The sequence below is a fragment of the Nylanderia fulva genome, unplaced genomic scaffold, assembly GCF_048542155.1.
Source record: "Nylanderia fulva isolate GAGA-0341 unplaced genomic scaffold, ASM4854215v1 Scaffold12, whole genome shotgun sequence".
NCBI lineage: Eukaryota > Metazoa > Arthropoda > Insecta > Hymenoptera > Formicidae > Nylanderia > Nylanderia fulva.
Genome location: NW_028189409.1, coordinates 858,873 through 886,366, shown reverse-complemented (window position 1 = coordinate 886,366; position 27,494 = coordinate 858,873). Strand labels below are relative to the sequence as shown.

Here is a 27,494-nt window from a genome sequence, read left to right as displayed (position 1 = left end):
CGAAAACGCAAGTTGACACGGAAAGAAAAACCGCGAAATTATTCGGTCAACAACGGTATAATTTCGAATACGCTGATAGACGCATCAAAGAGACCACACAGTGATTTCGGAACGCGTTGTAAGTTGCCTCGTCGCTGCGATCAAAGAGCTTTGCCTTCTCGTTGAGAGAAGGAATGAGAATCTGGCGAACATAGTTCCGGAGAACATAGTTTCGCAAAGGTCTGTGTCTGCATTGTTCGTTTTCGGCCAGTCCATGGAGGACCGTTCATGTGTCAAGCTTGCGATAGATTCATAGGACGCACTCTTCGTGCAAATTAGATTACTGAGTAAAAATAATTTGCGTGATATAATCGATATTTAATAAAAAAAAAAAATACAAATAATGATATAAGACTTCGCAAGAGTATGGAAGGGTAGTAAACGAAAACAATTTATACAAATGCATATAAGCAAAATCATGTCTAATACTTATTATAAAACTTTTGCTACGATTAAATTAAATTATAAATTACATATACACATATCGACATGCATTTCTTTTTCCTAATTCCCTTTTACACGGTCGAGAACGTCCATGAAACGTTGAATTGTCGTGGTTGAATTGGCTAAGAGTGGCGGTAGATTTGTGGTATGACTGACTCTCTCATCATCAGTCGACGTAGAGGTATATATGAATACAGATTGAAATCTCAGGATTGTTACGATTCAATTGCCAAACCAATCGTTGTACCTCCTCGTTTAAAAGTTAAACGCATTTAAAATATATTTCTCTATATCAGTCAGTGTTATCTCGCCCCGTGTTCGTTCGACAGATCCTTGCAGGCCTGGACCCAAGAGTACGGTTGTGCGGAGGCAATTGCGCCCTTCAAAGGGAACGTTCGTTCCCAACCGGTTAGTAACAAGTTCCGCAAAATTCAATTAGGCGATCTACGTGGTGCCCGCGGCGAATCATCTGCTCGTTTCTGACGAAACCCGGGACGTTAATGTTCTTCTGATCCGCGTAATCGTTCGATCTAGAAGTTGCCGCTCCCCACCGACGCCGGCGCTCATGTTGTGCTGATAGCGGCAGTTCAGAAGTTTCGCGACGGCGGCCGGGCCTTTCAGGCGAACTCCTTCATCTCGGATTCGAGTTTGTTGATCACCCATTCCAACCCTTGTCGACCCTCAAACGTAAGAAGAGAAGATTACGCAAAAATCCGAAAACGCGTGACGGACTGTCATTCACAAACTTTTACGAAGCACGTGAACGGATAACCGTTTTATGAAATATTTTTATGACGCATTTTAATATAATGCATCTTACTGTGTAAGTATTTTAGTTTATTAAAAATTAAAAATGTCACTACTGATACTGTCGGAATTGCAAATAAAATGGTTCATGTAACAGAAGCTAATTTTTGCATTAATATCAATTCAATTCTAAGTTGAATATTTTTGAGAAGAAGGAGATTACTTACTTTGCTCGCATTGAAAGAAATTTTCGATGCTAAAAGATCTTCCATGTAGTTGGTTAGTGGTACCCCTCGGACGGTGACTACCGCTTCTTGCGTGAGCAACGTCTTGTTGGGGTCAGTCGGATGGGGTGTGTACCTAACAGCTTCATCCACAGCGATATAATTGCCGAAAGTTAACTGTAAAAAGCAAAATAATTGATCCGGTTAAATGCCGTGCAACATTTTACGCGTAATTATTAAATAAGAATATATAGGATGGACCACCCAATTATTTTAATATCTTACTTCAAATATCTCTTTTCTTAAGGGGTAACATCTAGTCCGAAGGCAAAAATCATAGGCTGTTTTTGTGAATTTTTTGTGACGTTGCTACTAAATCGATCAATGTGAAATTTTCAGGGTTGAATATACTTGTCCTGGAGTGCAAAAATATATTTTTTATTTTCAGTTTTATTACAAAATGGCGGCTCAGCAGCGCGCGGAAAGAGAGTCGAATTTTTGTGAGGCGTCCCGCAGTAGAAGTCCCCAACGAATGTATCTGGAACAATGAAAAAAATGTTTTCATAATCTATACGAGTATAGCTAGTGAAGTACACACGATTTTTAGGATCGATAAACAATTACGATTTTTATAAACAAATACAGGCCGAGTTTTTACTCTCGAAAAATCGTTTTTTTTTTGTTCACAATGCTGCCAAATTTGCAAAAATCAATATTTCGTAATATCCATGTGTACTTCATTAGCTATACTCGTATAGATTATGAAAACATTTTTTTTCATTGTTCCAGATACATTCGTTGGGGACTTCTGCTGCTAGCCGTGGGACGCCTCACAAAAATTCGACTCTCTTTCCGCGCGCTGCTGAGCCGCCATTTCGTAATAAAACTGAAAATAAAAAATATATTTTTGCACCCCAGAACAAGTATATTCAGCCCTGAAAATTTCACATTGATCGATTCAGTAGCAACGTTACAAAAATTCACAAAGACAGCCTATGATTTTTGCCTTCGGACTAGATGTTACCCCTTAAGTTTTTTATAAAAAAATATTTCGTAAAATAAGTTGTAAAAGATTTTGTTGGTACTAATTTTTTCCTAAAGAGCAATTTGCAAAATCATTTAAGTAATTTTTTTCATGAAATTAATTGATTTTTATATAAATCGATTCCTTGCAATATTTATTATAAAAAGTTAGAAGGATAAGATGACCAAAAAGAGAATAGTTCACGAAATATTTTATACTTTAGTTTAACATAATTTTACATAAATTATGAAATACTTCGTAAATTATTCTTTTTTTGACTATCTTACCTATATAATTTATTTTATAACAAATATTGCGAAGAATCGATTTATACCAAAAAATTAATGTAGTTCCATTTAAAAAAACATATAATAAATGATCTTTAAATGACCACTAGAAAAAAGTTAGTAGCGTCAACTTCTTTTTCTTTCGAAATCTTTTATAATTTTGTTACAAAATATTTTTATGTAAAAGGCTTAGGAAAAAAGCAATTTAGGAGTAGAACATTAAAATGGCCTACATTCTGTATATAAAAAACGTCAAAATTTCTGTATTTTTATTGATTAAATAAAATAATTTAACTGCCTCAAATATTACGCCTGATTCAATAAAACGGATAATTTACGTTAAAAATTTGTCCGTGTTGTCGTATAAAAAATATTAGTATATTACTACTATACTTTCATGTCACGATATACTTGCGCCGCAAAAAGTTTTCAAGATCTCTTATACGATTAAGTTCGCGCGCGGAGACCGAGTTTCGGTCGTTCGTATCGATCATTGTTTGTATCAAATCACGTGGGGGTTAGCAACCCCTTGTGGTAAATGGACACCCGGAACTATCGAAATGAAACATTTCCACGAAGTGATGTAGACCTCTGAATAATCGATGCTACGAAATATTAGCTCGCGAACGAGTTAGCAGTAGCTCCCGTCACAGACAGCAAAAAGCGCATCCGGTGCGCTTCCACTTCCGCGCTTTCCGTTGCGTTGTATTTTTCTCTTTCTTTTTTTTAATCGTTTTGCTTTGACCTGCTCCCCGCAAATTGCTTTTAAAATTATTAACTTCTTTTCTCCCGCGCGCATGTAAAAATTAATTACATAGAAAACTGACTTTTTGACAGAAATGTCTATCATAATGCATTAATTATCACAATTACGAATTCGATAGAATTCCTTTTCGTTTCATTTTCCACAACGTAATTTTTAATCCCCTTTTATGCTTTTCATAATTTCTTCGTATTTTTAAAATCGCTCATTCTCGACTCAGGAGGATCCTAGCGAGTTCTGGTTTGCAGCATATGGACGTTTTTAAGCGACAACAGCTTCTATTAAAATTTGGACCCAATCGGTATCCGTATTTTCATTTTTTGAGAGGATTGTTTCGCGGAATTTTTTCCGCATTACTTGTTTTTATTATAAAAATGTATCATATTGTTTCGTTCAATTATTATATATGAAACATCGTAAACTCGAGAGCGTGCACTTTATACCGCGGAATTTGAAGGCGATATTTGTGTAGCTTTTCGTGTTGCGACGAAAGCTGTCGAGTTCACGAAAGGATCGCAGGGCGATAATGCAACTCTGCATTGAATGACATGGTATATCATGATCTCAATACACCATAGTGCGCACGCGCTACAAACTTATGTAGCATGCAGATCAAACGTATATACATGTATATATGGTATGCCGCAACTAATTGAATACGTAGAGAAGAGCATAGAGCGTATGACAAAACCCAAAGAGAGAGTGTTGGAAGACCATCTCGAATTCATTACAGTGCGCCAGTGCGTAAACACGCGACGCGAAAACGACAAACAGCAACACTCGCTTTTGTTGTATCGCGGTATACCGTTGGTAGAAGTCCTGTGTTAGTGAGTGCAGCAGAGAGCGGGATGCATCACGTTGTCATCACGCGCGCGGATTTGTTTCCCCGCTGCGAGAGAAACAATCACCCGCGCCGCTTGGCGCGATGACGAAGGCAAAGGGCATGGAAACGCGAGAGGATTGGAACACTGGTATGGCAACTGGGCGCCCGGAGCCCTATATGTTACTATCCCCCTTCTCTCGAGGCCTAAAGTTTAATCTATGTCGCTGTCATAATATTTGTCCTAGCTGAAACGTATTTGCTGTTGATATCATGAAGTCTGTAAATTTGCAGCAGGAAAATTGGCAGTTTCGATCTCTCGTATGCATCTCACGGCGCGAGTTTAGCTTCACGCAATATTCGATCACGAAAATTGCGGAGACGTCGACTACGTTTGCCCTTTTTTTTTGACAAATTAGTTGTACGACATATGTGTAGTCATCTCCAAAAGCTATAGGCGCCAAGAAGTCAGATTGGGGACTTCTAGTATCTTTTTCTTCTTCAATAATTTAATAGTTCAATGATTTAATGGTTTAATGGTTTAATTTTTGCTAACCACTAAAGGTCTAGGCTTGCCAACCAGAAATACTTTATTTATTATCAGGTATCAAAGACTGAACTTGATCTCAAACATAGGCTTCAAGTAGAAGACTGACGCAAAAATGCGCCCAGATTTGGACAAAATATATACTTCTAAAATCTAAAATTGCTTAAAGTTTCTAAAAATTATAGAGAAAAAGAAGCCAAATCACTAATGCTTTCCTAATCACTAAAGATTTATGCAAAAGTACTTTACTTGTTGTCAGATATCAAAGACCTGATCTCAAAAGAACTTCAAGATATAGACATAATATATGACTTCTAGGATCTAAAATCGCCGCTTGACGTCTCGCAAAACATGAACATGAGGTCAGTGGAGAAATACCACATCATTATGAGAGTTCCGAGAGCTGAGCCATCGCAGCGTATAGCACGCCGTAGGGTGGAACAATTGAATCACAGGGACGCAATACGTTTCACGAGGAAATTAACGCCCGTGGCACATTGTAGGTCCGCGACCATCCCGTGGATGGATATATATATATAGAACGACAGAGTGTGGTGTGCGGTGTTCTATGCACTTCGCTATATTGGCAATCAGTGAAGCCGACTGTGTTACACCACGGCCAACTCAACTCACCATCATCCAACTCGCTTCGCGGTACAACGGTTTCTAAAGCATCGAGGGTCCATAAGTGAACACGAAGAAAGAAACGAAAAATTAACATTATGCGGAACTGTGAGAGAGCTGTTGCGTTTCATGAAGCTCATGGTCCACGTGTCAGAAACAAAGATGTCGATTAAATTCGAAGGAAATGAAACACAGCTAGTACAAATGGACGATCGCTGTCGTCCATAATATATGCGATCTTGTAATGGTGTATATACATATACATCATTACAAGATCGCAGGATTATATCGACATTAGAAGTGATGACGTTGATGTACAGATTACGTTTGATTCTGTATTTCATTTGATTGTGTGAGTTTGTCATATCATTTTGCTCTCTTACTCTTTCTGTCTTTTGTAATTCGAAAGATAATTGCAAAACTTGCAGACAGTAATCGCGTAATTATAAAATACCGAGAACTAAGTTCTCTTTTTACAATATTACACATTTAGAGAACATTGAAATATGAAGACAAAAGAATATAAGGACAAAATGCGGTAACCAGCGAAAAATGGAAAGAGTATTATATTTCGCTGCTCTCTCTCTCTCTCTCTCTCTCTCTCTCTCTCGAGTAATGTATTCTTCGAGAATTTCCGGATCTATTCTAGTATATACTAAGTACACGGTCACGGAATGCGACGGAAAGCGAGGTACGTAGCAAAATTGAAAGACTGCTACTGAAGGAACACGACTGGTTATCTAAATAAGGTACTGTTATTCTAGCTCTCCTTGCAATCGCGCCGGAAGTTCGCCGATGCAAAGTCCTAATATTGTTGTTACTAAAGGTATTGTGGTCTGTACTTAATTTTCTATCGCGACAAGAATATTATATTCACGGATCGAGCAATGTTTAATTATCTTCTGTGACCAGATAACAAATATAATTTTTAATTAAAATTGTTTGTTAAAATTCATTAATTATCGCGAAAACTATTGTTCTATATGTTATCCGAAATACTCAATTGAACATTTAAAACTGCGAAGGAACTATCTTATTCTCTAAAAAAAAGTGTATAGTGATATCCAATAGCTTAACGTTGCAAATGAAAGAGCGGACATTTCAACGGTGAAAGAGACGAACAAATGAAAAAGAGGTGTAATTGACAAGACGAGAGAGGTTTTATTGTCATTTCTGTGATGAGGTGTAATCGCACTCCTGTTGAAGCAAATTTTTTAACCGCGGCGCGAAAAACGTTTTGCTTAATACCGAAGCAGGATTACGGCAATCCGGTGTTATATCAAAGAGCAGTCGCTTCTCTCTCTCTCTCTCTCTCTCTCTCTCTTTCGATTCTTTTGTTTCAATCCGACTTTTTTATCCCGACCAACTGTGCAAAATAAAAATAGCGTCAATTTTTGATTTTCGAAATTTCTCGGCGAATGACAAATATATATGTATGTGTGTATATATATACATATATATTTGTCTGTATATACATGTGTGTATATATATATATACACAATATATATACGCGAAAACAAATAGTTTTTATGCGGATTGAAGATTGTAAGCCTCTATAAACGCGCATTTCCACAGCTGCGAGATTTTTTTGTGAAAACAAACGAATAATACAAAGTAACGGATAAACTGAAAATACATTCATCGATTTTACTTCATGTTTTTTTAACAAGAATTAAGATTGTTTTTCGGGAAAAAATCATACGTCAAATATCCTTTAAAAGCGATTACATGTTATTCTACGAAAAAAGTTCGGCAAACATATTTAATTAAGCTTATAATGATCCGAATAATTTAAATTGTTTTTTACACGAGAATCGTATCAATTTCCCTATTTAATTAATTTCTAGTGAATTTTCACGGAAAATAATCGCACTCGACGTAAAGATTAATTTTCTTCTTTTTTTCGCGGCGAATATTCACAGAAGATTTACTCACAAATCCTTCTTCTTACGTTCTTTGAACGTTCTTTCAAGGAACGACATAATCTCTCTCTTGTTGTCGACGTCTCGTCTCAGCGAAACGCGTAAACATCGCGAGGAGAAAGAAATAATAATAAGAGAAAGAAAAACGGGACGACGAACGAGATTTAATCGTATCAAGCGAACAATCGATCGTCCCATCAACTACTGCGAATCTGTCGTTGACGCCGAAAGTAATTAATTTCAGCCTCTTTTCCCGATGCGACCGCGAAGAGCAGTTGCTGGCAGAGCGAACGTTGCGCGATGCCACGCGGGTGCATCGGTTAATTGAAAATTTTTCTCGTCAGTCGCGCGCGTCGAATCTCATGTTTACCAATCACACCCCGATCTCTCTCTCTCTCTTTCTGTGCCAAAACCTCCCTCGTTTGCTTTCCATTTACCGGTGAGCGCAACGCGACTACGCCCAATGACGCATCAACTGGGAAACGAGACGATATCTCGGACGATTTCTGAATAGTCACCTTGAAAGTGTCGGCGTCGTATCGATTTGTAGAAATACCTAACAGAGCGAGCATTTTATATATACTCCAGAGACACTTAAGAAATTATTTTTATCATTTATACTTTTATTGTATGAATTAGAATAACAAAATGAGTATAGAAATAGTGAAGATTGCTGATATGTCCTAAATATTCTAAATAAGTTTTATAATTTTTTACATTTTATAATATTCGAGAATACATTAGGAATCAGTCTTAAATTATGTAAGATATATTTTCACGATTTTTGATCCCCATGTAAAGGACTGTAAGATTTTCTGTGACCCCTCCTCTTCCGTATCTTACATAATATTTTACTAATAAAGTTTTTTTAACAGTTTAATCTTTTTTTAGAGATAAAGAATTGATTAAACGCGAGTAATGGAATTTAATTATATTTATTGTTCTTCAAAATAATTCGTTATGTTTGCTTTATTTTTTAAAATAATAAAAATTAGTTTATAAAAAAATGACTAACCAATGAAAGAAAATAAAAATTTTTATGATTTTTTGACGAAAAAATTTTTATTAGATTCTATTATTATTTTAGAGAAAATAGTTAAAAAATCTTACATAAAAAATACTTCAACTCTCTCCCTCCCCCACGTAAAATGCTGATCCCTCCCAGAAACCTTACGTAATTTAAGATGACCTCTTATCAATTAGTTAGTGCGCAAGAGAAATAATAATAAGAGAAGTAATCTTTCAAATTTGAAAGTTCTTGATGCGTGTAACGTACATATCCATCTTTTCGTAATAGATAGGATTGAGAAATGTTGACTCAAACTTTGCTAATTAAAACCACGTCGTAGGAAGAAGAGGGGATTTTCCCTGATGATTGTAGGCGCAGCACGCGCGTCCCTCTTCGAGAATTCCCACGATTCCGTTTCGCCCTTTGATATTACAGGAGCAGCAGGAGAATGGAAGACTGCAGAGAGCGTTAGGGAGAACCCCGTTGTATGTGGAGTGGAGGCTCTCTCCCTCTCTCTCTCTCCTTCAGCGTGTGCTCTCGCGAGTAATTAGCATCGCCGCATAATTGAGAGGACTTTGCGGATTTGGCTGCGCACGGGCTGCATTGTTCGAACCCGGTGGGCTCGCAATTCGCCCATACTAACTCCGATGCCTCGAGAGGGTTTCCCGCGGCCGGAAGCCCAAATCTGCCGGCACACAACTCTGGAAGCTGGATCGACCTCGCATGCAGTTCGGACGCTTCCTCTGCGCGCGCTAATCGCCGATTTCAGCGGATTTCGGCGTTGCTGACAAATCGGTATTAGATGGTGTAACCGAGAACTTTCAACAACTCGTGCTCAAGTTGATAGTACACCCATCGACCTCATTCGCATTTTCGTAGTAGTCATGTCTAATGGAATAGTTCGACAATTGGTGCGAGAAAACATTCAAACCCATTCTAATTCGATATACTGTTTTGGATGATAGAGAGAAGGCTCTATCATATTAATGAAGAGGATTGAAGAGAATGGGCTAAGAAGGTGAGTAATTCATCGGAATTAAAATACGTTCAGCAGAACAAATTGCTTATTGTTAGTAGCAATTGGAAAATTGGTTCTTACTTTTAGACCCAATAAATCAATGTAGACTGTTAATAAGACAACTCAACAGTTATTGTGCTAAACGTGGCTAATCTAATTCGATATACTTTTTTGGATGATAGAGAGAAGGCTCTATCATATTAATGAAAAGAATTGAAGAGAATGGGCTAAGAAGGTGAGTAATTCATCAGAATTAAAATACGTTCAGCAGAACAAATTGCTTATTGTTAGTAGCAATTGGAAAATTGGTTCTTACTTTTAGACCCAATAAATCAATGTAGACTGTTAATAAGACAACTCAACAGTTATTGTGCTAAACGTGGCCAATGACTTATTCTTTGTTTGTTTAGAACCTTTCTATTCTGGACCATCTTCAGCTTATCATGTAATACAAGTGTATAGAATAATATATAGGGTATCCCAAAAAGGTTGGGACCCTTAAAAATCTCGCCAAATATAAGTTTTACAGAAAAATGTTTCAGATAGAAGTTGTAGGGTTCAAAATGATCTATTTAATGATCTTATCAGTTTGACCTTGACGACGCTATCCAAGGTCGTACTGATAAGATCATTTTGAACCCTACAACTTCTCTGTAAAACTTATATTGTGTACTGTATAAAACAACATTGATCTATCATCATATGACTACATCATTCTGTACACTTGTATTATATGATAAGCTGAATATGTCCAAAGGAAGGACCGGGACGTTCTGAACAAATAAAAAATAAGTACACACAAAGTCATTGCGTTTTAATTCCGACGCATCGGTTTTTATTAGCTCATTTTCTTCAAATCCTTTAATTTTTTTGCTAAATACGTATCCTTAGAGTCTCGAAATAAAACCAACCAAGCGAGTGATTCAATGTATACACATCAACTCGCGAGACAAACGCGATCATCCATCATCCTGGAGCGAACGGCGCTTATAAAAATCCCGCGGTGTCGCCCGGACGATTCGGAAGAAAATCGGGGGAAGAACGGGAGGAGAGGAACCATCGAATCCAGATGATTTAAACGCCCGTCACCGAAGGGTTAATACGCATCCGTTCGCCGCCGGTCGTCGCCGGACAGACTTCCCCGGAAATCCCGCAAAAACAGAGGGAGAGAGAGACCCGGTAAATCAATCAAGCACCCCGTGTGTAAGCAGTGAGATCGCAATACGTTGCCGGGCCGCGCACGAAGGAAACCGGAACGATATTTTAACGGCAACGACTCGTGTATATATCCCCGCTAACGATCCCAGCGTCGCGCTGCCGCCACCTTCATCGCCGCACAAATTTCCGTGAAGCGAGAACAGGGGGCGAGAGGATTCGCGAGAGATGGACGAAGAGGGAAGGGTTTAACCCGACAGTAGCGGCGAGGATGTGCTCTCGACCGTTCACCATCGAGGACGAGAATTAATAACGGACGCGCGCGTATCGACGATGTATTCCCAGGCTTCGTGCTCGTCGACTCCCCACGGATTTGGGTGATGGAGAACTCCTGGGTCCCCTTTCCTCTACATCCTTCCTCATCCCCGTTTCGAAAGAGAGAGCTAAACGCGGGGTGAAAAGGGATAAAAGAGGCGAGACAGGGTATCGCTGGACGCACAGGCGACTAAATTATTGTACGCGCGGTCCTCTAAATCATAAAAACAACAAATTGCGCGCGGCTCAACGCGAGTCACGTGTCTCTCCTATATACACACACACATCAAAATGGTATTTATATACGAATGCCGGGACTAGTGCCGGCAAGTTTTCGAACCGATTGAAATGTAGAGCCCGCACGAGCGAGCGGATGGCTTAATGAAAAATAGTAACTTCATTCTCGCGTCGCGGAATGAGCTCGTCGGTTACGGTTGCACGTACGTATGTATGTATGTATGTACATATGTGCGTGGGTAGATCCCCTTTAACTCGTCGTCCACATTGCTGTCATCAGAAATATACCCTTTTCCCGCTTTACGCTCGTTTGTCTTTGCTCCGCGAAATCTAACCGATGCGCGCCGTGAATGTACAGCTTTGCTTTATCATATTAGATATGGTAACAGCGGTAACAATTGATTACACGCGAACATGCAACTATGACAATCTGTACTTTTATCTAGAAAGGTGTTTTAAAAGATAACAGCAGATTAAATATTTTGAAATATGCAATTCAATTAAAAATATAAATGATAAGTCATTTTTCTATATACATAATCACCCTCCTTTTCAATATACTTCTTGCATTATCTTCTTTATTCCATAGGAAACAAATTTTTAGTTGTGCCTTCAGCCAAAAATACATTAGCTTCTTTGATCTCGTCATCATTTCTAAACCTTCATCCCCCTCAAAGCGTTTTTCAGGGGTTCAAACTTATGGTAATCAAAGGGAGCAAGGTCATGGGATATTATAAGATCAAAGAAACGGTGCATTCTTCGCACAACTAAAAACTTGTTTCTAATGGAATAAAGAAGTTAATGCAACTGTGTGAGAAGTGTATTGAAAAGGATAGTGATTGTGTAGAAAAATGACATATTATTTGTATCCCTAATTGAATTGTATATCTTAAAATATTTAATTTGTTGTTACTTTTTGAAACCCTCATATACTAGATGTATCTAAATAAGTGCAAAAAATTTTAGGAAACGATACTTTGTAAAGACGATGATGCAAGAAGTATATTAAAAAGGAGGGTGATTATGTAGAAAAATAACATATCATTTATATTTTTAATTGAATTGTATATTTCAAAATATTTAATCTGCTGTTATCTTTTAAAACACCTTCCTAGATAAAAGTACAGATTGTCATAGTTGCATGTTCGCGTGCAATCTAAAACTGAGGAGGGTTTCTTATATGAACATATACTCTTATATCCTTCCCCAAGGAATTCCACTTTTCTAAAAAGGGAGGTGAAAATTAAGTTTTTATTTTTCTTTTTAATATTAACATCGTTTTTATTAGTGGAAAATATCCACCAAGTTTCATTTTTTAAATTTGAGAAAAAAATAAAAACTTAATTTTTACCTCCCTCTTTAGAAAATTGTAACTCCTCAAGAAGGGATATATAATAAAAGTATATATGTTTATATAAGAAACCTCCCTTAATTTTCGACAAAAAATCATCGAAAATTTGTCGCACTTATTTAGATATACCCTATTATATTTTAAGAACATATATTATATTTGAAGAATTAAAATCAATTAAAGTGAAGTAATATAAATTTTTGTAATGCTTATTAATATCTTCTGTACCTATATTATAAATTTTTTAATGTTTATTAATATCTTCTGTATCTTATAATAGGCTAAGATATAAATATTATTAAATATTTTATGGGAGGGAATTATCGCTGGCGCTCGACGCAAAAAGGGGATGAGGTTTAAGCCGCGCGGCGTCGTCCAAGATGCCCCATCTGCGCGAGGAGTCGCAAGAAAAGAGGAGGATGAATGAGTTTAAACAGGCGTGCGCGCGATTAACATTGTGCAAGCAGACGCGCGTGCTGCGCGCGGTCGGCTTATAACGCGGGCTTGTTCGTTCTATAATCTGATAATATCCGGGGGCCGGTTGTAGCAACGGGAGGAAAATATTTCATCGTTTTTACGGCCCGACGCACGCTTATATTCACTACGAAACAATGACGCCCCCGCGAATTCCCGGGAGGCGCCGAGGGAGCAGATCCCCGCATCGCATCGCATCGCTGTAAATTAACAATATGCAATTTTATAGCAGCGCAATATTTGCGATGTCCGGACAGTGCGATATTTTCATTAGCGCGCGAGTTTTAAGCGGATCGGCGCTGTAAAAACACCTTACCCCGTCGTTAACTATCACCCCGCACGACTGTAACTTGCAAACAAAAACAGCGTTTGTTTCAATATTCTCGTGATCATACATCGTTACGGTTCATCGTGTGACGATGCACTCGAATCGCGAAAATGATAACTTCGACGCTTATCGTAACGTAATTGCGATAACATTGAGATTTTTATTTATGTCAACTCACTTGTTTATCTCGACATTAGAATAACTTTAAATTTTAATGGTTTAATGGAGATTTTTAGAACAATTGACTGTGTGTTACAATAGCGTGCAAAAATAAATGACAAAGAGATAAAATTATTTTTAATATTAAATTTAGTCAAGACTCCTCTCCATTTACATCATTAATTAAATTAGCAAATTAATTCATAAGAAATATATAATATAAACTTGTTATCGGAAAATCAAACTTGATATTCTTAAGTAATATATCGAGTGTTTTTAAATAAGTGCGAAAAATTTTAGGAGATAATTCTTTATCAAAAATTAAAGGGGGTTTTTCATATAACTCCTAAGGTTACACTCAAAGTTATACTTTTCCAAAAAAGAAAATAAAAATTGAATTTTTTTTCTTGAAAACTTGATTTTACAAAAAAAAATAAGAGAAAAGTTTCTAAAAGAATCAAGCTTTCTAATGCATATTTTTAGATGATCATATTCCGGTCCGTTAAAAAATTCTAATAAAAAGTTAAGAGGGGTTGTTAGTTTTATCCTCTTATAACGATACAGGAAGATTAAAAAATATTAATAAATATCCTTTTTACTAGTAGAAAAAAAATATATATATATATATATATTTTTTTTTATCCACCAAATTTCATTTTTTTAAAATCCGTTCAGAGAAAAAAATTAAAAACCTAATTTTCACCTCCCTTTTTGAAGGAGAGTAACTCCTCAGGGAGAGGAATATAAGAATATATAAAAATCCTTCCTTAATTTTTAACAAAAAAATTTGTCGCACTTACTTAGAAACACCCTATATATTAAGAGAAAGAGAGAAAGCTGAAGGAAGAGAGAAAATCGTAATTGTCTTAACAGCCACGTGCGACCGCGATCCTTCTATATACGGACTTAATACCCAGTCGCGAAAGTAATCTCCCGAAGGTAATGCCAACTTACGATCGGCACGGAAATCCGTCAAATCCGTTGCGTGTGCATGGCAACTTAATTATTCCAAGACGTGACCGTGATCGTCTTAATAGCCAACGTTGTATGTGGTTATGATCCTGGCGAACGATATCTAAGCTATCATCCTATTACAGTTCGGTCCTGCAACATTGTGTGCGACGTGCATATACCTGGGATCAACGGTATATATGCCGCACGTCGTGTTACGGTGAAACACGTATGTGTAATGCCGTAGTCCTGAACCCTGGCTCTCCAAGCCCAGAGAGTGCTAAATTGCTAAAAGATATCTCCCATGAATTCGACTAGTTGTACACACCGATTGAAATCTACCGAGCTTACGTTTCTACCACGTGTCGTCCGTCCTGATCTTCACTCGAGCGAATTACATTCGCGTTCGCTAACGTACGTATGTATATAAACGTGCGCATGTCTGTCTACATTACACGCGTGCAAGCACATTAGGAAACGTGTAAACGCCGTGAGAGAATTGCTCAGATGCTCAGCAACAGTCTGAATTCATCCGTAACGCAACAAGCATATACCCTTCTAGTTTTCGACAATCAATAATCGATAGGATCATTTTTAATGGATGATCGTATACTTTGAAGCGATGTAAGAGTTAGAATAGGATTCAATTATTATATTCTGGTTATAAAATCAACACTAACGTTTATTAAAAATTAATTTTTTAAAAAAAGTTCTATTAAAAAAAATAAAGAAATTATTATAGCGATAAATCTAGAGCAACAAAATTATATTAAAATATATATAATATATTGAAATATAATATTTAATATGAATATATAGTTATTAATCAATTTTCTCATTATTAAAAATAATATCGCAATATGTTTACATCGTTTACCTTTTAACCTAGAAATTTTTGCAACGAAATAAAATAAATTCGTAACACAATACTGCACGACATAAAATATCAAATGGATAAATATCGCATGTCTCTTTTACTCAACTGACATTTCTCGAGAAAATTCTCAGTAATGTTTATTTTAACCGTAAATTTTATTCCTCCAAAGCGCGCCTTGTCACATATAATACGAGAAACCGCGAGACACGTTGGCAGGTGAATAGCGGAGAAATTCGGTCGCAATCTTAATTATGGAGACATTTCTCAGGAAGGAAGATCGCACGAATAAGAAGGACGATGTCGATTTTTCCGAAAAATGGGGTCGAAATATTGCGAAAAACTATCTCATTCGAAGCATTAAAGCGATCTCCGGCACGCCAAGATTTCTCCTTAATCATCCCCTATTTATAGTTTTGCGGTGTTGGATACTTTGCGACGTAATATCGTATTTCGCTATCCTAAACCTGCGTGACGGCCGCGTAAATTATATATTATACGTAACGCATCAGAGTGTGAATAAAGATTACACCCGTAAAACGATGAGGGGATAAAGACGAATTTATCGCGGCGTGGTATCCACTTTCCAGATTCGAAGCGGAATTGATCACATTCTACGTTATATATATAGTTTTCCGTATTAATACTTTAGACACCCTGCGATTTGTCTTTGCCTGTCCTATCGGTTTACATATGGTACACAATACCGATACACCGTTCATTGCTTTTATGCGATTTAACCGAGGGGTTGATCATTAGTGGTTATAGTGTACAAAAAATTACCCTTGATACGAATTACCTTTAAATTCTCAGATTACTTAATATTATCTTAGATTACCTAATACTACCTCAGAGATTACTTAAGATTACCAAATATTACCTCAAATTACCCAAGATTACCTCAGAATATTTAAAATCACCTCAAATTTTTTAAAATTACCCCAGATTTTTCCAAATATCTTCGAGAACATCGATTTATTAACAATGTTCACTAACTTCAAAAATTAAAGATTATCTTAGATTATTAGAGACAACCTTAAGAATATCTAGAATTATCTATAGATTATTTGATATTATCCTTAGATTACTTTGATTTCTTATTAGATTACCCAAGATTACCTGAGACTGCTAACGATTATTTAGAATTACCAAAAATTACCCAAAATTTCTTTTGGATTACCGTTGAATTACCTAGTCCTACGAAAAATTACCTGAGTTACCAACCCTTTTAACGCATCACCTTTACGTCCCATAGTAGATATATATTTGGAAAAGAAATAACGCGATTCGCGTAGCATTTGCTGCACAAACATGAGAAATGGTGAATTTATTAGTCACTTTACGTAACCGATCGCGATTTCAGTTCTCCCTTTATATATATACATATATAAGAGTTGGAAAATAAGCTTAGAATTCGTTCTATATTCTTGCCATTAATCATCGACGCAAACATTTCGAGCAACAAATTGTCGCTAAAGTACCGCGCTATATAGTTAATGGAATTGCCACGCCGACCTTTGCGAAGCGATTTACTCTCGCTCTATCATCCCTATTCAGTCATACTTCAGCTATCCGCGCGAGTACCTACATCATCGCTCAGCGTACGCCGATTTACTCGCTTGTGAAAGCACTCTCTCGTACGAATTAGCCGGAAACCAGAACGTGCGAGTGCGATCGTAGGTACATAATGTACTCGCGCGGCAGATACATATGGAATCTCGATGGATATAAAAGCTCCTCGTAGACGTGGAGAGGAAAGAGAAAGAGGGAGAGACTCTCCTCTCTCCTTCTTTCGCTTCGAGCCACCTGCGGATCGTTCATCATACCAGTAATGCATCTACCAGCTCCGCGTTTTCTCTTGCTCTCTTTTCTGCGTCGACGAAGCGGGGGATGATCTTCGACGCGAAAGCCGCGACCGTCCACCCTCTTTCCCTCCTTTTTACCCTCCACGACTGCCGCATCTCGCCGCCCTTTTCCCTGACACCCCAGCTGATACACCCCGCCAAGGAGCTCTCTCTCTCCCAGCTATGCAACCTCCGGTAATGCGCGCATCAATAACCTATCATATCCAACCTTCTGGATGCGATAGTGGCGTGCATCTCAGCTCTCTCTCTCTCTCTCTCTCTCTCTCTCTCTCTCACTCTCTCACTCCCCCTCGAATGCGTTCACTCTCCGATCTTTTCGAGCTTGCAACTAGATACTTCTCCGGAGGGTCTTTACATGCATATAATATATATATATATATATATATATATATATATATGTGTGTGTGTGTGTGTATATATTATATGTTTCTTAGAACGGATGTTATGTAAATCGGAACTAGAAAATCGTTTTCTGATAGCGGCTCGGAAAAAATCCGGCGATTTTGCGCCGACGCACTTCTATCCAAAACGTGTTGCACGTGTAACACTAGGGAAACTACGCTCGGAAATTGTCAATTTTTTTTATGGAAGATGCCTATGTTGAGAAAGAAAAATATTGAAAGTTTGCAAGTGTCTTAGAACATAAATTTGACATGGAAAACTTTTCGCGCAACTTGACAAACTTGCGCGCGCTATAAAACAAAACGGGAATACCAATTCGCTTTGACGAAGTACAACCCCTACATAATGCGAGAAAAAAATGATATATGATAAGGACAATTTTTTAGTGACTTATTTCATAATATTAAAATTGATCATGCATTTATATGTCCAAGTTTTAATTTTTTAAATATCTAATTATATAGATGCAAAGGTTTATAATTAAACCACAAAGTATTTTTTCTTACAGCTTAAAAAAAAAAAATAAAATAGGAGAAGCAATAAGATGCAATTTTTACCACCGATGTATGAATAATACTCGGAATAATATAATACATAACACGAGAGAAAATTACACGATAAATTAATAAAGCATCAATGATTCAATTCAAAATAATAAATCAATAATTCTAAACCATTACAAAATAAAGTTTATTTATCCATAATATTTTCATGATTTTAACAATAAAAATATGTAAAAAGAAACACCGTTATGGAAAGAGTGCTTTTATTATTCGCTAATGGAGCAACATCTGCGATTAATTCTTTCTTTCTTAATATTTTATTAAAAATTATTTCGCGACATCACAACGTATTTGCAATCTTGTCATAATCCAAAAATCACCTAAAAATACTCGATTCATCAAAAAAAACAAGGTGATGCATTCGACGTGACGCTTTCGTTGATAAATTCCAAAACAAAAAAAAATGAAACACATTCAAACAAAAATAGTACCCAAAATCTTAACAACGATATCGCCATTAAATTTCCAATATTTCTCGCACTTAATATCATCGCCTAAGGTTAGATTGCAAAATGATAAAAAAAGAAAGAGTGAGGACGTCGATGTTGCCAAAAATTCATTTCAGCATATAATGATGTTACTCTGCGGACATCTAATTTGGGATTGCAATTGGACCGATTGCAATACCACTCGTATCGAATAAGCGATTACAAATACGATTGAACATCTCCTACAGCGAGAGATGTATAAATTATGAAAAACGCACGCGAGTATAATTGACTTTTGAAAACATAAAAATATCTTAAGCAAATGTCTTGAAACATAAAAATGTCCAATACGATTAATTTTTTGTTTTATTATATATTTACTTATTATCTCTCTTCGATAGTGTTTATTTTGGATAATATGTATATACACTATATGCTATAATGCAGAATTTATTGCAAATTGCACGTTGCATAATCGCGAGTTAATGCAACAATTTTTCTTTCTTTTCCGCCCATTTTCTATAACAAGGAACAAATAAAAAATACTTACATTATGCGTCCTGAGGATCATTTGTCTATTCACAGGATCGACCTCGCTGCGTTCGCTGGCGTAACACAAGTTCGCGTAGCCAATTAACTGTAAAAAAAAGAAGAGGAAACGTGCGCTCGTATAATAAGCCCTGGGCATCAACGTAAAAGTCTTACTCGCGTATAAAAAGAAGTCCGCGCTATTTAAATGTAGTTTCGGCGAGAACTGGCTGGCGAACTGCTAAAAACCGATTCAAGCCACCGATAAAAATCTCGGAAGTGCTATAGACAAGCACTTCCGGTTTCAAACTTTCCGCATTGAATTCGACGATAAAGCCTTCCAAACTTCAATGGTATGTTTCAGTCTTCGAGAGCTGCTTCGACTCGATTTCACGACTTTTCATAGCGTGCTCGATAAAGCGAAAAAAGGTGTGCAATAAAAAAATTAGAGCAGTTCGTGAATTATCCATCACAGTGATGATAGACAATAGAATAGATAAAATTAACATACAACTTAAAATTAATATATTATATGACAGACATAGTTTGTATATTAAGTTTAGAGTCACTTTCAATTCTGACGTGTCATATTCTACCCATCAAGTACATAAACATCTTCTTCAATACAATAAATTATATTTAACCCCCCGTCGTATTTAGTTATTATTATTGATCAATTGCAAACAGCATTAATAAGATATTATTTGCAGGAATTATATGCAGTAGCATTCACATTGAATATCGGGAAGGTAAAACAACGGACCTTTATATGAAAATATACTATATATTCATATCAGCATGTTTATATGTACACGAGGCAAATTAAACAAACAAGCGATATTTACATGAATAGCGCTGGGCTCTATAGAAAGCGATAAGCGACTATTAATTGGTTCTGCATCAGAACGCAGCCGGTAATCAATTTTGTTAAACGCCTACAGTGACGCTTGCATTATCCTTTCACAATTATACAAAAAGTATATATATAAACGAAGGCCCAAAATTAATGATCATTTATTCAATCGCCGAAATACATATATCTAATTGTAAGTTATCGAACCTGATAAAAAAATTGCAAAAATATAAAAAAAAACATTAATCGTAACTGAACACACCTTTTCGTTGAGAGATACTGGGGGATGAAATTCTATAAACCATCAAACGTCAAATAAAAATGAAAGTCATCCTAGCGACAAACGCGATGATTGATTAATCAGCTTTCGCGAATTTTGGCGCACAATTCCGCAGCAGAACGTAACCATACTCGCATCGCGGTAATTATTAGAACTAATCGCCAACGATAAATAATTCGAATGCGCAAACGTTCCGCCTATTTCGGCCGAGAAGAAATGGGACGTCGCTTTTCATAAGTTTGCGCGGCGGCGCGCGATATTAATAACAAATTAGCATGAGTAATTAGGTAATTAGAAAGACGCTAATTGGGCAGGCATGCTAAGTACACTTTAATTATTATTCCTCTTGCGATTAATTATGCATATTCTAATTAGACGCTCGAATAAACGCCGACCTGCTTATACCGACGCTTTGGCTGCCAATTCGTGCGCGTTTTGGGAGCGAGAGAACAGGCGCGATAAGCGAACTTTTCCCTCTTTTTTTTCTTTTGCAGAGAGCGTTTCGTTGTCGAAACTGCATCCGCTAATTACTCGGAATAGCGCGCTGCGCCGCTGGATGCTAGCATTGAAAGCGGCGTCGACGAAAGCGTCGCGGCCGAAACGGTCCTGTGCACTTTTCCATTCGTTAAGTAATTTTCGGGCGTATTTAAATACTGCAACTTCCAGTTCTCTCTCTCTCTCTATCTCTCTCTCTCTTTCTCTGCAGTAACAGTTACGTAAAGTGCTTGAGAAATACGACTATATCGCTATATGTATATACATGATCGCATATGTATGCTCGACGTTATATTTGTACTACATTAAAATTTTCAACTTTTCTCTCTTCCTCTCTCTTTCTCTCTAATGAATTAAATTTTTAGTATTTCTAAAAATTTTTCCTAATTTTTTAAATTATTCATTAAATGTTGTGTGGACGTTGCTCAGAAAGAATATATAACTTTTTCCTCCATTCGCATTTATTATTTCTTCATTATTTAAATACACGCGCATTAATTGTAATAATAATACAAGTTTGCATAATACAGGCTCGTAAGACACATTTGAGCAAACGAAGTAGTTTTCTAGGTAATTTTGCGCGCTGAATTCGAATGAAATTAAAAGTGTCAAAAATGACGATTTTGGTCAACATCGTGTATCTATTTTAGACGTCAAATTTTTTTTAATATTAAATTTCTGATAATATTATCGCATAGTACTAGTCTTCCCCTTTAAAATCTATTTCTAAAAAAGTTGTTAACTTGTTTAAATCGTTCAACTAATTACTCTTCTGTTTAATTAAACATATAGAGGTATTTAAATTAATTACAATATTAAATCTTTCACATAATATGTATTTGATTTAAATATTTATATATGTTTAATTAACAAAATAGTAATTAGTTGAACGATTTAGTGAATAAGTTAACAACTTTTTTCAGTGTATGATACCTTGTTTCCGAGATGTATCATTTTAAAGATATTAAATTACAAATGGATACGTGTGCAAAATACATCATAAAAACCTATACAACATCGAATAATGCAAATCTAAACTTAGACCTCAAAAACCCAAAAATCCTCAAAATACAATGAGCCCAAAACACAAAAAGTATATATACATTTATCTGAGAAACCTGATAGCAAATCCTGAGGCCAGATTCGGATTCAGTGCATAAAGTTACATAGAAAACCACCTGTCAAATCTCAATTATCAAAACTATACAAGCCTGTGTAGTTAAAAGTAAGAATAAAAAAATAAGAAAACTATAATATGAAGACGAAATCACTTATTACCACAATCTTGTTGATATAATTTAAACGGAAGAATTTGAAGTCCTCGTGTGTAAAATAAATTTCTCGCACGCGCTTTCTTATCGTCGACCGTCCACGAACGATCACTTTATGTACCGTCGTTACTCGAGCACTCTGTATATGATATCGCGAGTCGAGCCATTTGAGCGAATGGTGCACAACGAAACGGCCCAGCGAAATGGCCAAGCTTATAGAAAATCCGGCGAGAGGAAGCGATCCGCGAGAGAGGGATCCGACGCCTCCAGAATCTCCAGGGTATACCGAATAGAGGGTGGTTGGGGGCGAAGTTGCCTGGGTATTCCAGAAAGCGGGACGCGTCTGGCTGGACGATTGCCAAACGGCGTAACATTGAGCGCGCTCATTATGAAAGTTGATGCGCGCGGATGTTGTTTTGCAATTCCCCGGGTCCCCGGCACCTTCTTTTTGCGCGCGTTCGTCGAAAGTTTCGAATTTCCGGATCTCCGCGATATACGCTGCCGGAGATTGCTAAGCTAAGGGACGAGCGAACGAGGGTGTGGGAGGGTTTTTGTCGACCCGCCACGGGCTACCTCAGAAAGAGGTCGGATGATGCTGTTACACTACGTTCACGCGGATTGATTTCTTGCCGCCCGTTGCGCTGGAGAGATCAGTGCAACATCAATTTTACTGTGCGACCGACCGTGAAAAAGCTGCGCCGGTGATAAAAAATGAAAGTCACGCGCCAAGGTGCAAAAGCGCTCGACGAATAATAGAGGCAAAAAATTTACAAGTATAATAATGTTGGTTTTTTTCATAAGAAATTCTTATACGAAATGTTAATATATAGGGTGACCTATTTACGTATAAACTGTTAATGGTAGATTTATGAAATTATTTGGAGACGATTTTTCCTCAGTTAAAATGTCGAGGCATCAATAATTTTCGAGTTATAAATACGGTGACCATATTTTCTAAAAAAAAATAAAGAACAAGGTTTTGTTTCAACATGTTTCTAAATCAGTTTGCGACCAAAGTGGACATCGTCGAGCAAAAAAATATAACTCTGTCTATCAGAAGTCTACGTTTTTATTCTTATAGTTTGAAACTGATTCGACTATGTTAAAACAAATCCTTGGTGTCTTAAATAAGTTCCGGATAAAAGATATCGTTGTTTTCGTATAAATTATTACGTTAATACTACATTAAACAATAAAACATTAAATAAAAAATAAAGGACAAAATTGAGTTTTGGAAAAATAAATAAATTTAAAGAACAACTACTTGAAATAAAGGACTATCTTTTAAAATAAAAAACGAATGGTCACCGTAGTTATATGATAAAAATAAAGAATTGAAAATTTTTTGTAAATTAAATCTCTTGTGGAAATAAAATATTAACAAAACAGTTAAATCCGGGTCTTTAATTAATTTTAGGTAAAGTTTATTTTAATATAGAATTTTAATTTAAGACTTGGTTACAAAAGATACATGATAGCAAAAATTGGGAACATGTAAGAAAAATCGTCTCCAGATGATCCCAAGAATCTACCATTAACAGGTTATACAGTATGTCTGAGACATCCTGTGTGGTGTCATTTTATATCAGCAGATACAGAATCTATATCGATTAAACGTAGAAACAGATAAAAAGACGAAACTCTTAATAAGTAAACTATATATCTTCTCTGCACTTTTTCACCAAAGAAATCTCGTAAAAAAATTGATTTTCCACATAAAAAATTATACATTTTATATGAGCTACAATAAATTATTTTATTATTTTCTATTAATTAAGATAAATTTTTTAAATAATTTGCAAAAAACTTGTAAAAAATTATGAAACGTTTTATATTTCGACCTAAAAGAGTGCTATATGTAATATCATCTTTTGTTCACGCAAGAGTTCACTGAGAAGTTAAACGTCAATTGACATGCTGGTTACGTCATTACCAATATCTAATCATATCGTAACGTTTGTGTTCGAAGTTCATTTTCACATTAAAGCTGTAAAAAAATTTGTATAACTGATCTATCATTCACTTATATATCATTCGCCTGATTAGATTGATGTTAGGAGTGAATGCACTCTAAAATCTGTGAGTCATTAACAAGATATGAATGCCATCTCGCGTATCATATATATTTAATACTAACATTAAGATTTATTTTATTCTAAAGAGACATCGGCAATAAAAATTTAAATTTTCTATGCAAGAAATTTAAAGTTATTCAAGTCAAGGGATTGAGAAAGTAATTACACAATAATCTATATATTTTTTAAGATGCAATCGAACATGCTGTATCTGTGCACGAAAGTCATTTAAACAACAATCAAAAAAAGTTTATGGTTGTCCAAGTTATGTCACCCTAACAATAAGGTATACCTTCGTCCGTCAAGCACATAGCAGCAGTATAGTTACGTAACTTTGCGTGACAAGAAAAGTTGGAAGATTAAATTGTAAAAGGTTTCTGCGAGATCGGCGCGAGTCGATAACTTATTCAAGCGTCACTTGGAACGGGTCTGTGGTGACCAGTGTTGTGCTTACAATTAGATGATTTTAAAATTAGCTAGATAAAAATGAGATAAAAATATATAAATTTATTTTACAATTAGATAAGATAAAGATAATTTTGTTTTAAATATATTTAGATAAAAAATAAAAAAATATATGGTGATTTATCTAAATAATTTTCTAGATAATAATTTTTAAGACTGCTTATGTAAACACAGTTATAAAAAAATGTAAATTATAAAAGAAATATAAAAATATATATGTATTCATATTTTTATTTATAAATTTTTATGGCTTACTGCTTAAGTTCTACTATTTAAGTATTTTTATGTGCTATGATTCTAAACCAAAATTATTTGAAAATTATTCTAGATAATTTAGTAAAGATAATACTTTTTTTCATCTAAGATGCAGATATAGATAATACATATTTTTATTATCTATATAAAGATAAGATTACTATATATAAAGATAAAACATCAAAGTTTCATCTCGATAATCATCTATATAATTTTATTTAGATAACAGACAAAGGTCTCTGAAAGGTTGTTCCGATAAATTTTCACATGAATGAAGTGGTTTTGTCCACGTTCCACAAGAGTGCGCGTCCAGAAAGAGAGAGTAAAAATCGATAAACGGAGCTGGCTGAGGATAAGTTCTCCAAGCAAGGTTACCATTCGGCCAAGCTCTTCGATCATCGTGCTCTATCGCTTAAGCGACGACCTTGTAACAGGCCGGTGTCCACGTGACTACATATATGTACTTGAGAGAGAATGCACTGGAATATTCTTTACAACGCTGCTTTATCGTCACCCCTCGATACATAGAACTATCCTTGATTATAGACTGAAAGTTTTTGTGCAATCATATGTAATCACCCCTCATTAACCATTAACCAGCATGATTAAGTTTGAGTGACTACAGAATTGACGTCACGCGCGATTACGTTTCTAGGTTTTTAAACTTGATATTGACTGATGTCTCCACGCGTTTCAAAGCACGTAAAATGAGAAAAAAATCTTTCCTTTCAAATTTTGCATTGTAATGTAAATATACATACATACATTAGAGCATTCTCTCTTGTTGAAATACTTTTTTATTTTTCTCAAAACAGCTCATTAATATTTATACAAAAAATTTGTCCGCAACGAAAAGGCACGTTCCTTTACGCTGATCGCATTATCGCAGCACAATATTATAGTATTTTGCACGACCAAGCATTTATACGCCTGTGTGTATGTGTGTGTGTTCTGAACAAAGTTGAGAAATAACTCGTTACTTTTAACAAAGTTATAGTTACAGTTAAATTGTTTTTAATAACTATAATTAACAATTAACTACGTTCTTTTTTCTACATCTATAACTGTAACTTAATTTGGTTACATTTTTTTGGTAACTAGTAACTAATTTAATAGTTACTTTTTAATAATTGGTTTATATAAAACTTAAGGCTAACAATTTTTCGAAAAGTAACGATTGTCTGAAATTTTATGAATTTTTTAACTGAAAAATCTGAATTTCATAATTTTTATTCTAAGTAAATAATATTAATTATTAAAAAAAGTTAATTTATTACAAATTATAAATTTAATATATTAAATATATTTTCACATTTTAAATTTAAAACAGTTATAATTTATTGCATAGAAAATAATATGTAGCACATAATCAAGAATGTAATATATAATTTAGTAAAGTTCTTGAAATAAAATTATATTTAAAATATAATATAAGGTCATTGCAAAAAAGTAACTTAAAAGTAACAATTCATTAATTTTTGAGTTATTATAACTATAATATATTACTTTTCACAGTCGGAACTGTTAATTGTAACTAGTTACTTTTTCAATGAAAGAAAAACTGTAACTGTAACTAGAAACTTTCACAAAATAACTTTCTCAACCCTGGTTCCGAATACATGAAATAAATTCATTAATTTGCAAAAAAGCTACACACGACACCGGAGGAAGATCACGTGTATAATGACACACTTATCGTAAGATGTCCATATACATCCGCGAAATGTCTAGATAGCATTTCATAAGTGGCACATGACAGAGTTATACGTAACGAGCACGTAACGAGCTCGTGCGTCTATGTCAGTGTGTGAGAAATCGATACAACTGTATTGGGACAAGTATATGTTTTGCACAAATGATATTAAATTATGAAAGCTAATTTCGTTTAATCAATATTACAAAGAACTGTAGTAACAATTACTCTGTCACACAATACAGCTGTTCGAGAAGAGGTTATGTTAGGTTAGATATGCGGTAATTGTAGGCGGCACGTGGCCAAAATTAAAAGACTCACCGCTTGTGTCCACTTAGGAAAGCCCCATTGCGTGGATACCACGAGTCTGTGGGTGTGAAGGACACCGTCTACCACCTTCCTGTCGATGACATCCGCCCCGATGACAGAAGGCACCATAGGATTCGGATACTTTCTCCATGCTGCCTGCGCTACAGTTTCCCATGGATGACTGCAAAGATTTTTTTATAAAATTATCGCGTCAAAATATCTAATTCTCAAAAATTAGTCGAACTTACTCCTTTTTCTAAAAGAGAAAACACTAGCTCTATTTACGAAACTTAAATTAAGTAGCATTATTTTTAAAATTTCCTTTCTTATGCTTCCGAAATAAATTCTAACATTTTATAATTCCAAAGAAATTTAAAAAAATTAGAAAGCTACAGAAGTACCCTAGAATTTTAATTGTCCGAGATAACCTAAATTCCTGTCTCCTCCTGTCCCGACAATGAGAAGTTGCCTCATTCGCGAAATGTAACAGGTAAAACGATTAATGATAACGAGTTTATCATTCGAGTTATCGTCTTTGGAGGGATTTCACAGAGGAAATGTCGAGGAACGAGTTTAAAGAGTCACGCGCTTTAAAAGGCTTACTTACTCGAAGGTATGCTCGGATGTCCAGATTTTCATAGCGTTACGGATAGGGCGAGCAACGCTGCATGTAGGGCGAGCACTGTTAATTTTTAACGCG

At 35.8% G+C, this 27,494-nt stretch overlaps 1 protein-coding gene across 2 annotated transcripts; it reads right to left on the bottom strand.

Moving 5' to 3' along the window:
* Positions 1 to 444: 444 nt before the first annotated feature.
* On the bottom strand, positions 445 to 27,461 carry slmo (PRELI domain containing slowmo). 2 transcript variants are annotated; one of them, XM_085490246.1, is made up of 5 exons: positions 27,402 to 27,461; positions 26,807 to 26,975; positions 19,121 to 19,207; positions 1,458 to 1,631; positions 445 to 1,163 (listed from the first exon to the last, which is right to left on the bottom strand). In XM_085490246.1, exons 1-5 carry the CDS (start codon positions 27,431 to 27,433, stop codon positions 1,101 to 1,103), a joined length of 525 nt encoding a protein of 174 aa, XP_085346372.1. In that variant the 5' UTR covers positions 27,434 to 27,461; the 3' UTR covers positions 445 to 1,100. The 2 variants fall into 2 exon arrangements, with proteins under 2 accessions (XP_085346372.1, XP_085346373.1); XM_085490247.1 differs by lacking the exon at positions 19,121 to 19,207.
* Between the last annotated feature and the right edge of the window lie 33 nt (positions 27,462 to 27,494).